At 58.1% G+C, this 14,649-nt stretch overlaps 1 protein-coding gene across 4 annotated transcripts in view; it reads right to left on the reverse strand.

Moving 5' to 3' along the window:
* Nucleotides 1-13,919, reverse strand: part of PER2 (period circadian regulator 2) — a 45,029-nt gene extending 31,110 nt beyond the window's left edge. Inside the window, exons 1-5 of one of the 4 annotated variants that reach the window (XM_038574354.1) lie at nt 13,757-13,919; nt 12,261-12,387; nt 10,841-11,075; nt 9,885-10,145; nt 323-552 (exon numbers count right to left, since the gene is read on the reverse strand). In XM_038574354.1, coding sequence (XP_038430282.1) covers nt 323-534 — 212 coding nt within the window. In that variant the 5' untranslated portion in view covers nt 535-552; nt 9,885-10,145; nt 10,841-11,075; nt 12,261-12,387; nt 13,757-13,919. Of the gene's footprint in view, nt 1-322; nt 553-9,057; nt 9,194-9,271; nt 9,326-9,884; nt 10,146-10,840; nt 11,076-12,260; nt 12,388-13,756 lie in introns of those variants that run through there. The other 3 variants (XM_038574353.1, XM_038574355.1, XR_005378911.1) reach the window with 3 other exon arrangements.
* Nucleotides 13,920-14,649: the final 730 nt, after the last annotated feature.

Here is a 14,649-nt window from a genome sequence, read left to right on the forward strand (position 1 = left end):
TGAGGTTTTCTTAAATGTTGAAAAACATGGTAATCATTATTTAAAGACCTCAAAGGCGGGCAGCCCCGGTGGTGCAGTGGTTTAGTGCCGCCTGCAGCCCGGGTTGTGATCCTGGAGACCCAGGATCAAGTCCCATGTTGGGCTCCCTGCATAGAGCCTACTTCTCCCTCTGCCTGTGACTCTCTCTCTCTCTCTCTATAAATAAATAAAAAAATAAAAATCTTAAAAAAAAAAAAAGACCTCAAAGGCAATCAAACAACGGGAGGAGATGCTGAGAAAACAGCCAGGTGGCCGGCCTTGGTGGCCCGAGGGCCCCACCTACCTTGGGTGGACGACGGGCGGCCCCACCAGCATCCCCAGCTCCTCGCTGCCCTGCGAGTCCCGCCCTGGGGAGTGGTTTTCGTTGGCTTCATTTCCACTAGAGCCACTGCTCATGTGAACATCTTCCTGGAGCAGAGCTCCACTGGGCTCAGCCTCCACGGGCTCCTGGGCAGGGTGACTGGGGCTGGGTGGGTATTCGGTGTATCTGTTCATGTTGGTCCCACAATGAAGCTGGGAAAAGAGAGAACTGCCGTGAGGCCTTGGAGAATGCAGGGAGTCACTGCAGCCATCGCATGGAGTGCTCCCCCAGAACCTGGAACCTGGTACCACACTTCGCTGAACACGCTGGTAGCAGTCAGGGTCAATCACAGGGATTCTTTGTTCTTACTCACTGAGCTCCTATCGCCTACCCGCCTGAATTAGGAAGGCAGAGGAATCCTACAGCCACAGCCCCCAGACATCAAATCGCTGATGGCCTAGTCGGGAGGTGACAAGAGGTCGATCACTGCCCAGCACGTGGGGAGCCTTGGGAAAAATCAGGTTCTCACTGAATGGCTGGCAGGGCCTAGGAACCTGCATTTTACAAATCTCCCCAGGTGATGTTGGGGAGCAGCAAATTCAGAAGTCTTGGCCATCCCAAGCTACAGGAGACCCCGGGCCCCGCTGGCGGGCAAGGGAGACTTCAGGGAGACAGGAGGCTATGAAGAAGGTGTTGCCCTGTGAAGAGGGCCCAGTGGGTGGGAGCCCCCGTGACAGCAGCACAGGGGGCGTGTGCAAGTGGGGGCGCAGAGGGGAGGGAGACCAGCGCCAGGCCACTGAAGGGTTCGAGGTACCAGATGAACGAACTTTGTTGCATTTGGGCAGGTCTTCACCACTGTGCTATATAGAAACTTTAACTTTGGTGTTTAGGGGTAAGAAGGTGGAGTGGGGCTGAGGTTGGAGCCAGACCAGCCTCAAGGCATCTGCGATAATTCTAGAAGATAATCACGGGGATGAGCAGACAGGGAGCATGCAATGAGAGAGGGGTTCTACCGGAAACCTAAGCGTGGAGAGAGAGATGTCCCCGGGAGAGGAGGACCCAGGACGGTGTCTCCTCAGGGTACTGGCAGGAAGCAGAAGACATCTGGCCCCGGAAGGTAGGCAGGTATGGGAAGGGGGAAGCTGTTATTACCCTGGGCCTATAGGGCAGGGAGAGGGATGGTTGCTGAAACCAGAGGAACCCAGACAACCTGCAGTTTGGGAGACCAGAGCTGGGGGCGTAAACCCTCGGCTTTTCTCTCCTCCTGACCTCGGTGGGCAGGAAGCCAGGAAGCAAGAGGACCCACTAGCACAGTCCCAGAAGGCCAGCCTTGGGCACTGAGCGGGGGAGGGACAATCCGGAAGGCCCTGCAACACTGCCCTGAGTGGAGTCTTGGGGTGGGGGTGGGGGGGCAGGATGTGCCCACAGGTCCATGTGCTTCAAGAAACAGCCCAGACACCTGGTTGATGGGGGCAACTACAGACACACACCGTTTCACGTAACGCTCCTGATCACTGGGCATGGGACAGCGCAGAGCATACCATTCTGGGTTCTAGTCTACAACGAGGAAACAAGTCAGTGACTTGCTCGAGGCGCTGGATCCCGTGCCCGCCTGCTCCTAAAGACGGGGACCCATGGAGAATCTGACCACATTAGGTCTCATTAGACCTTGTCTTGTTCATGAATCAACAAACAGGGAAAAGCCATAGTGAGTCTTCTGAAAAGATGTGCAGCCAAGACCAGATGAACACAACCTGCAGGGCACGGAGGAGCGCAGCAGACGCAGGCTAGCACTTGCTCCGTAGCATAAATAAAAATCGAGAAATGGTGGATTGAAGGAAACAAGTAAGAAGGATGAACTGAAGCCACAGAGGGAGATGAAAGTGCCACTTTAGAACAGAAAATCAGAAAGACCAAGCCCAGAATCCGTAATGAAGAAGGTGGCCTCAGAGATGTCGAGGATGAGCATGAGGAGCCCTGAAAAGTGCTAAGGGAAAAACAAGGCGTCAGAGCCGTGTTTTCACCCACGGGTAATAGCTCCTTTGGAAAGAGACACCACGACAGTGACGCAGAGACTCTAAGGAAAGATACGCACCAAGGAAACCGTCCTGGCTGAAGACAGATTTGCATCCGGCGGTGAAAGGATTCCTTGAATATTAGGCAAAAAATTACATGAAGAGTCCAAGCCTAGTGATGTCCTGATGTAAAATGATGTTTCCAAGGGAAAAAAAAAAAATCCTACCCACATCCAAACAGGGAAACCACACGGGTCACCTACAGAGGGTGGAACGTCCTGTGAGTCTTGGGCAGAAGACACGGTCTACACGGTTGATACCGGGAGGATACGGTCTCCACGGTCGTGGTCAAGGGGAGGAAATTGCAGGGAACACACCTGCTCATCGTGGCTTTACACAGCAGCACGTTATCAGGACGCTGAGTCACGGAGAACCCAAAACACCAAAACACCTGACCACAGTGTTTTCAGGGACCTTCTAGCCGACTGGATGAGAGCACGGAAGGTGCTCGCTTTTGGGAAGAGGGAGACCAAGGACTAAGAATGGGCTACTCCCACGAAGGAAACCGCCGAAGATCCGGAACCCGGAGACATGCTCCACCTCATCGGTCGTGAGGAAAACACAAAGGATGAGGTCACCAGAAATGAGCAGGACCGAGGGCAACCGGCGTCCACAGGGTGGGGACCTTGTGCGCTGCTGTGGTCACAGAACGGTCTTTCTGGAGGGGCCTCTGGGCATGTCTAGCAAGAGTTACAATCCTGCCCTCCCCGTGCTAGGGGGCCCCTCTGCCCCCCAGGCATGCCCGCACGTGCACACAAAGACCCACGAGCGTGGTGTCCGGAGTGACTAAACTACCGAAGGACCGTCCGCCTTGTCCACCGTGGGCACCTGGCCAGTGCCAGCCTCGACTTCCACACGGAGCCTGTGCCTCACCTGGCCCCCGCCCAGTCCTGCTCCCCCTGGCCCCGAGCACGGCCCCAGCATGCATGAGGGGCTACAGCCCTGCGAGGCCTCCCTGGCTGCCTCCTGAGCATCTCCGCTGCAGCCCGCCTCCTCGGCCCTGACGCTGAGCTCCGACCTCAGGGACTTTGCACTTGCTGCTCCCTGGTGCCCACAGGACTCATCCTGCTGACAGCCTGTCCGTCCTGCACAAACAGCAGACCTCTCCCCCTGCTGCCCCACACCCCCTGCGGGGCGTCCCGTCTTCCACCCCGATGTGCTGGGGCCGTGAGCTGTCCCCTGCTGTGTCCCCGGAGCCCCGCACATATGGTTAAAGACACGCAGCCTGGGACATCTGTGCTGGGGACACACGGACAGAGGAGACTGTGGGACACGAAGGAACAAGAACACCGTTAGGACAGCACGTCGGCAAGGCTGGGCGCCGCCCTCCGTCCATTAACTGGCTCCTCCAGCTCACGGCGCTGCGGGTGGGTGTAGGTCAGAGAATGGGACGGACGTCCTTCCTGCCCTTGTGGAGCTTACGTTCCAGTGGGGAAGACAGACCACCCACGAGGGAAGGGCCCAGACAGCCGATGAAGGCCAAGTGCTACAGAGAAAGCAACAGAGCAGACGAGGCCGGGCTGCGTGGGCGAGGCGGGGAGTGCGGCCAGAGACGGCGCATGGACGGCAACGTTTGGCCTTGTACCTGCGCCCGCACGCGTGGTGCTGAGCCACAGCCCCTCGGCCTCACTCCTGCCAGCCACCGCGGGGTTTCCACTCCCCGGGCCTCATGGCTTCACACCGGGGGCAGCCTGGAGTCTCTGGCCGTGCTGGCCGCGCGTGGCCTCAGAGGAAGGCCGCACTCTGGGGGTGGCCCCTCGCCTCCCCAGCTGCTGCCAGAGGCTTGTGAAGCAACTGGCCGGAGGGACAGCACACTCCCCGGGCAGCTTTACTTTCTATCCTTTCTTCTTCGTCCTCTTCTTTTGCATGGCCTTTCTGACGAGGCCCCCACGGGCCGAGAGACCAGCCTGCGTCCCAGCCTTCTACCTCCCCGCTCCCTCACTCTTGCTGCCCTGGGATTGCACCTCCCAGTGAAATGCACTATGTGTTGGCCCAGATTCTACTTTTAAAAGAAACCAAACTAAAACAGGCTGAAGAGAGTGAGAGAGTGGGCCAGGAAGGTGCTGGAGGAAGAATATTCTAGGCTGGGCGGTGGGGGCAAGTGCGAATGTCCTGAGCCAGGGGCCTTTGAGGAAGATGGACCAGCCTGGAGCAGAGTGGGCAACGCAGAGGATAGGAGGGTACTGCAAGGTCGGAGCTGGATCACATGGCACCTTGCAGGGGCAGAGCCAGGATGCTGGCTCTATTCCGAGTGAGATGGGAAACTGAGTTCTGCACAACAAGCTCTGACTTAAACTCTAACAGGGTCACAGGGTGGAGGCAAGGTGGAAGCAGGACCTCTTAGGGGGCTCTTACTATGGTTTGGTAGAGTTGCCAAGGGGCTGCCGGGGGGGGGGCATTCTCCTCCTCCTGCCCTCCCCACCCCCCCAGCACCCCTGCACATCATCCATCTCATCCCACAGCCCCTCCCGGGACAAGTAGCCGGTCCTCTCCATGAGTGAGCTGTGAAGGCTGAGGGTTACGTGATCTGCCCTGGATGGCAAGGGCTGCAGCGGGTTCCACCGCTTCCTGACCCTGTGATCTTGGGCAAGTTCCCGAGCCTTCTGTGCCTTGTTTCCTCATCTGTAAGGGGGTGGAAGCAGCACCTCACTGGTTGCTGGGAGGGTTAAATGGCCCAGCCTGTGCCAAGCGTCTGGAAGGCAGTTGTGTCCAACAAAGGCCGGCTTTTATCATCACTGCCAATCACTGCAGGAAAACAGATGGGGTAACAAAATAATTTTTTTTAAAGCAGATATTTTGCTGCCTGCGAGAGCCGACCCTGGCTTGTATGTAAAGGACAAGGAGCTCAGCTGGCCACTCCCAACTCAGGCAGTCAGACACGCTCTGGAAGGAGGCAACACACACTTCGCTTCCATGCACGCCCAAGGGCTTGTCTCTTAGCTCCTCAGAGAGCTCCTGGCTTTGCCACCCTCCCAGACCCCAGGAGCCCGTCTGAGTAGGGCTCATTGAGTAGGAGTCACAGGATTACCTCAGGGGGAAGATAAATCTTCGCAAAGAGGGTCAGACCAGCATGGCAGCGATGTGAAACAACAAACCGACCAAACCACCTGAAACTTCATCATTCCAGAAAATGCATCGCTCAGCACCAGTGGCTCTAACGGCCCAACCTCATTTTGCCACGTTGGCAAAACCGACGTGCTCAACAAAGCAGACTTTGCCTCCTGCCTCCACAAACGTTTACGGAGCACCTGCTCGTGCCAGCACTGCCAGGCCCCTGGGGAGCCCTGGGCAAACCTGTTTTCACCCCTGGGGAGAAGCGCTCTTGGTCTGGGGCCCCTGGGACCCCAGAAAGGAAAGGACAGCCAGGCTGAAAAACGGGTGCCAGGGTAGTTGAGGTGCAGCTGTCCCGGGAGTCCCCCTTGCTGCCCCCTTGCAGACGTCCGCTCAGTGGCTCTGCCCCCAGAGAACGGGCAGACTGGAGGAGCTAAGCCTGGACCCTGACGCTAGTCACGTGACCACAACTTACTAGCGAGGGTTGCCTTGACCGGACACAGGAACATTTAGAAAGTACCGTCCGCAATGAGGTCATAGTCTGGGACGGGCTCACACTAATACGGGAGGGGGAGGAAGGAGGTGGGGGCATGGAAGGAGAGGGACCAAGCGCCAGCTCGTCAGAGCTGGCTGATGAGTTCAGGAGGGTTCATTACGCCATCCTCTCTACTTTCACATGTATTCATAGTTTCCATGAAAAATAGTGAAAAGGAACCGGGAACGAAAGCACAGCCTGGTCCTCAGCCCCGTCCTCCACGGCCACCGCCAGGGCTCCAGGGCAGGTGAAGGCCTCTGGCCCTCAATACCTCGAGCCTAAGGGGTGGCGGGGGGGCGGGGCGTGCTGCATTTCTTTGTGGAAATCGGAAGTCAGTGCACGTGTGCTTCAATCGCTTGAGTCGATCCGCGCGTTGAAACAGAAATATAAGATATATACGGAAAAGTCTTCATTCGATGTATGGCCCCGGACCGAGTACACCCGTGTCCCTAGCACCCAGCTCGGAGGCGGCACACGACCAGTCCCCCGGAGGCCCCTGGTGGCCCTCCCAGCCATCCCCACCCCCAGGGTCACCGCCAGCCTCACTTCCTGCGGCCTGGTTAGTTATGTCTGTCCTCACACTTTATGTAACAGGGATCTCACAGTCTGGACTCTGTCTGGGAGCCCATGGTATTTTACAACCTCAAATATTGTAACATGTTTGCTACTTCCTGGTAGGAGCCAATTCCCTGAGGCCAGCCTGCTGTAATCTGGAGAAAATGTTTGTCCTGCTAAATAAACACCCGCGCTCTCCATGGCAACAGCTGGGTAACCGAGGCAAACGCTGTCCAAATATGGAAGGGAAGACGGCAGGGGAGACGCTCCTCTCGCTCCTCTCGCTCCTCTCGGGCTCACTAAGACTCCTTTGGATTCTCTCAACTCTGTGTCCAAAGCCTCAAATATGCATTAAGCATGACATTTAACACAGCGATGACGACAAACGCCAGCATCCTGGCTTCGGCGTCCAGGGAAGGAGCTCCTCTGGGTGCCTGTGGACACCTGAGCTGCTCCCACCCCTGCCGGGCACCCGCAGGAGCACAGGAGCCCGCGGGCCTCTGGGGCAGTCCCCCCCCCCCCCGCCCCCCGCTGCTTCCCGCCTGCTCTAGCCCAGGAAACGCAGTAACAAGCTTCTTACAGACGTGGGGCTTAGAGACTTGGAACCAGGGCCTAACAGAGCAGCACAGGGGAAGGACGCATCAGAGGCCCCTGTGCAGACACCCCCCCCCCCCCGCCCCCGGCTCCAGCTCCCCGTTAGGTCTGCAGGTGGGCCTGCTTCCCAGGGGGCAGGGGCGGCGGGCGCGGAGCAGAGGCAGGTGGTGGAGCAGTGATGGGCCTCGGCTTAGTTTTCAGTGTCATTCTCCTCTTTTGACTGAATGCTGAGAGGTCCTGCCAGCCACTCAGTGGCCAGACAGAGCCTGTGGTTGCTGAGGCCTGGGGAGGTGACATCGCCATTTAAAAACAGAGGCGTGCCCGCCAGTATTTTTCTGCAAGTTGAGCATGTGCATGAGACACAGCGCGAATGAGGGGAGCTTTTCCTACTTCCTTCGAAGCGTGGCAGATGCGCCTCAAAGGGGAACGTGCCGTGAGCTGACGCTGAGCATATCAGACATCTCGGACTCCGGCACAGGTGCCTGAGAAAATCTCCCGTAGAGTAACCAGAACCCAAAAACCTAGGCGGGCACACAGGCCTGGGAGACTTCCTAATCGGAGGCCTCCGTGCAGACGAGGAAACTGAGGCCCAGAGCAGTGGCTGAGTCACCCCAGCCTCCAGAGAGCCAGGCTGTGTTAGTTCTTACCAGTGAATCACACCAGGATGCCAGTGACAGATAACTGTGAACACCCACGGTGCCATCCCTGCATTGGCATATCACGTAGCTCCCATTTAAAAAAAAAAAAAAAAGAGGAGCCCCTTTCCTCATTTTACACATACAACTTACAAAAAGTGATTTACCTTGTATACAAAACTCGATAAAAACTCGATTTCCAATTAAAGCCTTCGGAGAGAGCCCTGTTCATTCTCAGCCAAACCCAGCCCGGGGCAAGAAACCCCAGGTGGGGCTATGGGGGTGGGGTGTCTTCCCTTTGCAGCCAGGGAGAAGGCAGTGGCCGCCAGTGTCAGACCTGGGAGCTCAGCAGTACCCATCGAGGAGCTTCTGCCATGGTGCTGTGGTTCTTAGCATTTGGGGGACCTAGGGCTCCTCCCCTCAAATTCCAGCCCACTCAGCATTCAGCACCCGATGTCAGGCTTTTGTAGAACCTCTGAAGCTCATCCTGACCCAGATCGAGACCCTCAGGATGATGGGAAGGCCCTGCAGACAACCGGGCCGGGGCCTGGCCCTGCCACAGTGTGGGCCCAGAAGGTGTCAGGGCCTCAGTGTCCTAATCTGTCAAGCCAAGGTGCTGCCCTGGATGATGTCCAGGGTACCTTCTGGCTCTGCTGTATGAATCAGCTTTCCAAACTGCCTTCTTGCGTGTAGGTTACAGAAACCCTGGCAACCGGGTTCCCATCCCTTACCTGGCCTTCCTGGAGCACGGAAGCAGGCCACTGCCGGGCCCCTGGTCCATGTCTGGGCCTCGGCAGGCAAGGCACACCCTCCAAAGATGGTGTGATTGCTGCATCGGGGTGGGACCCCCTTCTACTCAGTCTGGGGAGAGGGAATAATTACCGGGAGGTCCAGGGGAGCCGCAGCGGGCGGACCTTGGGTGGCGCCTCCCTGTGCACAGGGTTCAAGACCTGGCTTGGCACAGGGACTGGACCACGGGCTGTCCAGGTACCGCTCCCAGACCTGTGCCCATCAGCGGCCTTCCCCAGCCTGAGCCTGGGCGGGAAACCAGCTCCCTTGTGGGGCCCTGCATGTTCCCCGGGGGCAGCTGTGCCCACCCTGGGTTGCCCCAAGGGGCACGGGGAGGAGAGGGAAGATCCACAAAACAAAAATAATCTAGAGAAGGGCAGTTCCAGGTGGTAGTCGCTCAGTGGCGCCCCGGCCTCGGACAAGTAGCCTGACCTCTCCGGACCTCGGTTTTTCCATCTGCAAAATGGGGACAGCAGTACTCACCCCCCGCTCCCACGCCCCGCGCCGGTTTTAAGCGGAGGAGTCCAATGCCCCCGAGGGCTGCAGGAGGCGCCGCCGCCGCAGCCGCCCCGAGCGGGTCGCCCGGACCCCAGCCCGCGGCCCGAGGCCCTTGGTTACGTAACCAGCCGCGGCCAGGCTGCCCCGACCGCGGCCCGCGCCCAACCGCCCGCCAGCCCGCCGCGCCCGCCCGCCTCACCGAGCCGCGTCCCCGCCGCTCCGCGCGTCCGTCCGCCGCCCCCGCCGCCGACCCCGCCGCCGCCGCCGGGAGCCGAGCGCAGCCCGCAGCCGCCGCCGCTGTCACATAGTGGAAAACGTGACTGCGCGCGCTGCGCCCGCCCCCGGCTGCAGCCATTGGCTGGAGCGCAGCCTCATCTGCATACCGGGGGGGCCGGGCCTGCGAGCGCCGCGTGCCCATTGGCTGCAGCGCCCGTCGCTCTCTTTACATAAGACGCACATGGAACTCCATGTTCACAGCGTCGGTTCCTCAATGAAGACGCGACGCGCTCGGCCCCCCCCCGCTCGTCCTCCCGAGTGGTCCCTTCCACTTCCGGTCTCCGCTCCTTCCATTCAGGACGGCCGGCGGGCGTGGGCGGGGCGAGCGCGGAGTGGCGCGTACCATCGCGGCCCGGGGGAGCTGGGCGCGGGGCGGCGGGGGCGGGGGGGGGGTGGTCTGCGGGGCGCCGGGCTCCGCGAAGCCGCGGCCTTGCTGGAAGGCTGCAGCCTTCGGGGACCCGGCCGGAGGCGCGCCCCGCCGGAGGCCCCCTGCGGGCAGCTTCCATTCATTCCCTCGGTCCCGTTCATTCACTTACTCACGCCCATTCATCTCCGCCCGCCGCGCCGAGCCCAGGCTGCAGCCCCGAGCGGCAGGTGCACGCCCACCCGGCCTCCCAGGGCCGCCCTCGCTCCGCGTCCGCAGGACCGGCAGCTGCCCGAGGGGCCTTTCTTCTTTCTGAGCTCACGTGTCGCAGTGTTGGATTCAGCAAATGAGGGTCCTTTCCACCAGGAGGAGGTACAGGAGAAACAAATGACGCTCCCAACCACGTCACTAGGGAACACGGGCCGGCTCATTCCTGCAGCGGGAATGTAAATAGTCGGTTCACCAAGGCCGGAGGTACCCGCAGCGGCCCTTGCAGAGCGACAAGGAAAGGCGTCTGCAAAAGGAAGGTTTTGCTAAGGTGCACGCCGGAGAGACCCAGGGGCGGGGGGCCTAGGGCTCCCTCCGGGCGGGAGACGGTGCTGCACCTGGAGCACGGAGGCTGCGCACCTGGAGCACCCAGGCTGCACACCTGGAGCACCCACGCTGCGCACCTGGAGCACGCAGGTTGCGCACCTGGAGCACCCACGCTGCGCACCTGGAGCACCCACGCTGCGCACCTGGAGCACGCAGGCTGCGCACCTGGAGCACCCACGCTGCGCACCTGGAGCACCCAGGCTGTGCACCTGGAGCACGCAGGCTGCGCACCTGGAGCACCCAGGCTGCTGCCGGTTTTCTTTCACTGAGCATTGCCTGGGGCACGTGAAGCCTGGGGTTTCTGTTTAAAGTACCTGGGGAAGGATCCCTGGGTGGCGCAGCGGTTTGGCGCCTGCCTTTGGCCCGGGGCGCGATCCTGGAGACCCAGGATCGAATCCCACGTCGGGCTCCGGTGCATGGAGCCTGCTTTTCCCTCTGCCTGTGTCTCTGCCTCTCTCTCTCTCTCTCTCTCTGTGACTATCATAAATAAATAAATAAAAACTAAAAAAAAAAAAAAAAAAAAAAAAAAGGTACCTGGGGAACGTCCTCGCAGACAGGCCAGAGGCCCGGGACCTGCTTGTAGGACATGAAGCAGCATGCGGGATCCGAGGCCGCTCAGCTGCAGCAGGCTCTGAAAATGCAGGGTCCCAGCAGGGAGGGGGAGCCGGCGGGACTCTGAAGGGCCGAAGGGGCCTCTGGCATCTCCCTCCACTGGGCCTCTTCTTGCTGCAGGCAAACCCACATTCAGGAGCCGCTTCTTTCCTTCTCCCTGACAAGTCGTGAATTCAACGTTGTCAGACACAGATGCAAACTTGGGCCTATGCCAAGTTCATCAGGGCAGCCCTTGCCCCCGGAAGCCCTACCTCCCCCAAACCCCCGTGTGTGGCTCACACTCCAAGGTGAAAGAGGCCCTCCTCCTGTTTCTCTGACACTGACACTTAGACACCCTCCCGCCCCCTCCCTAACACACACGCCCCAAGCAAATCCAGGCCCAGCTGCACCCTGTGTACACCCAAAGGCCTTTTGTTCCTTCATGTACATTGACGTCAATGGTAAGCTCCATTGTTCTGGAAACAAGAGTAAACAGACAGCTCATCCACATCACACAGAGATTCTTCTCCCGCTCAGCTTTTCTGTGGTCCTGTTCCATATTCAGCTTGTAGCCTCATGTCACATTTCCTCCCTAAATTTAGCCTTTTCTATTTCTACCCATAAATCTGGTAGAAAGATGTTGAAATCTATTATTTAAAAAACTATAAAACATAATGGACCTCTAGAACCCATCAGAACCTAACCTATTTTCAGGATCTTACAGCTAAGTTTTTTTTTTTCATTATTATTATTCTTGTTATTGGGAACTTTCATTCACTCCACAAATAGTTGTCTAGGTCTAAGTGTTTGTGGGGGGTTGGTATGCAAAGTGTATCTCATCCGATCCGTCGTTTGCAATGCAGATGAAGTGACACCCGTAGAACCAGGCTAAGTCCATAGGTGCCATTCTCACTGAACCCAGAATCCTGAATGTGTGTGTGTGTGTGTGTGTGTGTGTGTGTGTGTGTTTGCTACAGGGTTAAAGTGGTGCTGGGAATGAATCCTTTCCTGGTCAGCCTATACTCACCTGGAAATGTGTTGGGTTAGCTGTCACCTTAACACAGAACACTTGGCCAGGCAAATCACTATGAGCACCAAGGGTGACAGGCTGGCAAGGAGGAAGCCGGGGCAGGGGGTGGTAAGCCAGTTTCCCCAGCTGCCTGGGGAATGCTGTCAGGGCAAGGGGCTGGCCGCTGGTGTCTGCCTTCACCCTGCTTCCCAGCCAGGGGCTGCTGAGCTCCCGCCCCCAGGCCACTTCTACCAACCTGTTTGTTCCCATGGGCCCAGCCCTACCCACCCCATGCCGGGGCCCTGCCTGGGGCGCCTCTATGCCTGGGCCTCATGCCCTTGCAGAGCCACTCACCAGTCCTCTCATCCACTTGTGCACTCAGTTAGCCAGCCGTGTCCTGGGCAACTACTCTGCGACAGGCACTGTGTCAGCCAGACACACCTGCCACCGTCAGAGGAGACATTCCTGCTCCGTTCCTCATCTGCGGGAGAAAACACTTGATGTTTCACCATGAAGTATGATGTCAGCCTTAGGTGCTTATCTTTTTCATAGATGGCCTTTATCGGATAGAGAAGGGTTTTTTTCTCTTACAGTTTGCTGAGAGGTTTGTGGTGGTTCTTTTAAATCATACATAGGTATAATGGGGTTTTAATCCATGGCACTTATTGATTTATGAAATTTATTTACTTTATAATAACCCCTCCAAGTTAATCTAGTTTTTGCAGATCTGCAAATAATTTAAATCACCATAGCTTTGTCTCGACTATATAACAATCTGTATAGACTTGCTTACTTCCTTATTATAATTTAAAACAAAAGATATACATGAATGAAAATATTATTGGTCAAGTTTCTGCTTCTTTCAAAAAAAATTTTTATTTATTTACTTGGTGGAGAGAGAGAGCACAAGTAGACAGAGTGGCAGGCAGGGGGAGAGGGAGAAGCAGACTCCCTCCCCTCCCCCCCGAGCAGGGGGCTCGATCCCAGGACCCCGGGATCATGAGCTGAGCCAAAGGAAGACACTTCACCGACTGAGCCGCCCAGGCGCCCTGATACTGCCCTTTTTTTTTTTTTTTAATATTGTAAGCTCCTCCTCGATTGCTGTAGGAATCCACTGATTAAACGTGTTCCCAACTGACTTCTCTTATCAGCTTTCTAAATAAAAGACATGGTTTTAACTGAAACCAAAAAATCTGTTCGCTAGCGTATCATTTCAGAAAGGATGAAAACGTCAAACTTCCTGGTCATGAGGCCATTAAAAGAAAACCCAAGGATTGAAGTGTCCCCTTTGGTGAGGGAGGTGGGGGCGGCAGTGGGCAGGCTGAGTTGCGGCCACACCTTTGCCTGGTCTCTGGCAGCTCAGCACCACCCTCTCCGGAGGTCTTGGGCCACCAATACCCTCAGTCTCCTGGTGGGGCCCCAGGAAAGACAGCATGCCAACAGGGCCACCTGTGTGCAAGGTGACTGCCACCTCCCAGGTGCCTCTGTCTGCGGAGGGCGGAAGCCTCTCTCCTGGACTGGTGCGCCACCCGACGGGACGATGCAGGCCCCGTGGCAGGGTCTCTCGTCCAGTCACACGCTGCCCGCTGTGGGGTCCCTGAGGCTGTCACCCCAGTTTGGCTCTGCCCGAAGTGCTGGGGTTGGTTGGCCCTGAGGGGTAGCCAGACAGGCAGCCCCCAACCACGGAGGTCCTGGGGGCAGTGTCAGACTGGGGGACAAACAAGGCCCATCTGCGTCAGGGCCTTGGGTCCTTCAGGAGGTTGAGGTCTGAGCCGCACACGTACGGCGGGGGGTGACGGGGGGCGGGCAGCACAGGCCTCAGGGCAAGCTGAGGCCCAGCATGCACTCACCGAGTTAGGCACCACACTCCACATGTGTGCTGTCGTTTCACCCTCACAGCTCCACAGGACATGTGTCCAGGTCCCCGCCGTCCCTTTGCAAAAGACCCTTGATGTCACAGTGCACCCAGGAATCATGTGGGGCCACGTCTTACATCACCAGGCAGAGACCACCTTTGTCTACAGAATGATCTCTTGGCCACCCTCACCACCACGCCCCTGCGGAGTCTGGGAACCAGGTGACCAGAGTCCAAACTCCAATGTCCGTCTGGAACCCTGAATGTCCTCCCTGCCGGAGAGCTCCCTCTCCGACGTGGCTGGCCAGCTGCTGCCTGAACCCTCTTAATTCCTTTTCAAAGACCCGAAGGATTCACAGGTGCCGACAGCTGGGATGCGGGCTTTTCACATGTCCCAACACCCACCACGGGTCTACGCAGCCATGCTGGCCCTCGGCGCCTGTCCTGGGATGACAGGGCCCTTCCAATTCTGCCCCAGTCTCTGCCTGTAGGTTTTTCCTCCGGAAAATTCTGCCCTGGGCCTCACAGTGTGTTACCTGCCTCGTTTGCCCTGGCTCACTGGCTTCTCCTTGCTGCCCAATGTGGAAGACATACCGCCTGCCCCCAGACCAGAGCTTCTTGGAGGAAACAAAGGGGTTTGACTGGATCGTTCTCAAGGGGTGGTGGTGGGTCACCTGAGGCGCAGAGGCAGGAGCCCAGGTGACTGGACTACAGGCGCTTGGGGCCCGCCACAGGCCCACCGAGAAGGAGAGCTTGGGCAGGAGGGCTGCTGGGTGCCCGTGTCCCTGTCTCTCCTCAACAGGTCGGGCCCTATGAGGGAGGAGGAGGGGCAAATAGGAGGCCCCCACCCTTGTGGCACTATGGCAGCTGCTGTGGCCCCTGACACAG

This window comes from Canis lupus, chromosome 25, assembly GCF_011100685.1.
Source record: "Canis lupus familiaris isolate Mischka breed German Shepherd chromosome 25, alternate assembly UU_Cfam_GSD_1.0, whole genome shotgun sequence".
Classification (NCBI taxonomy): Eukaryota; Metazoa; Chordata; class Mammalia; order Carnivora; family Canidae; genus Canis; species Canis lupus.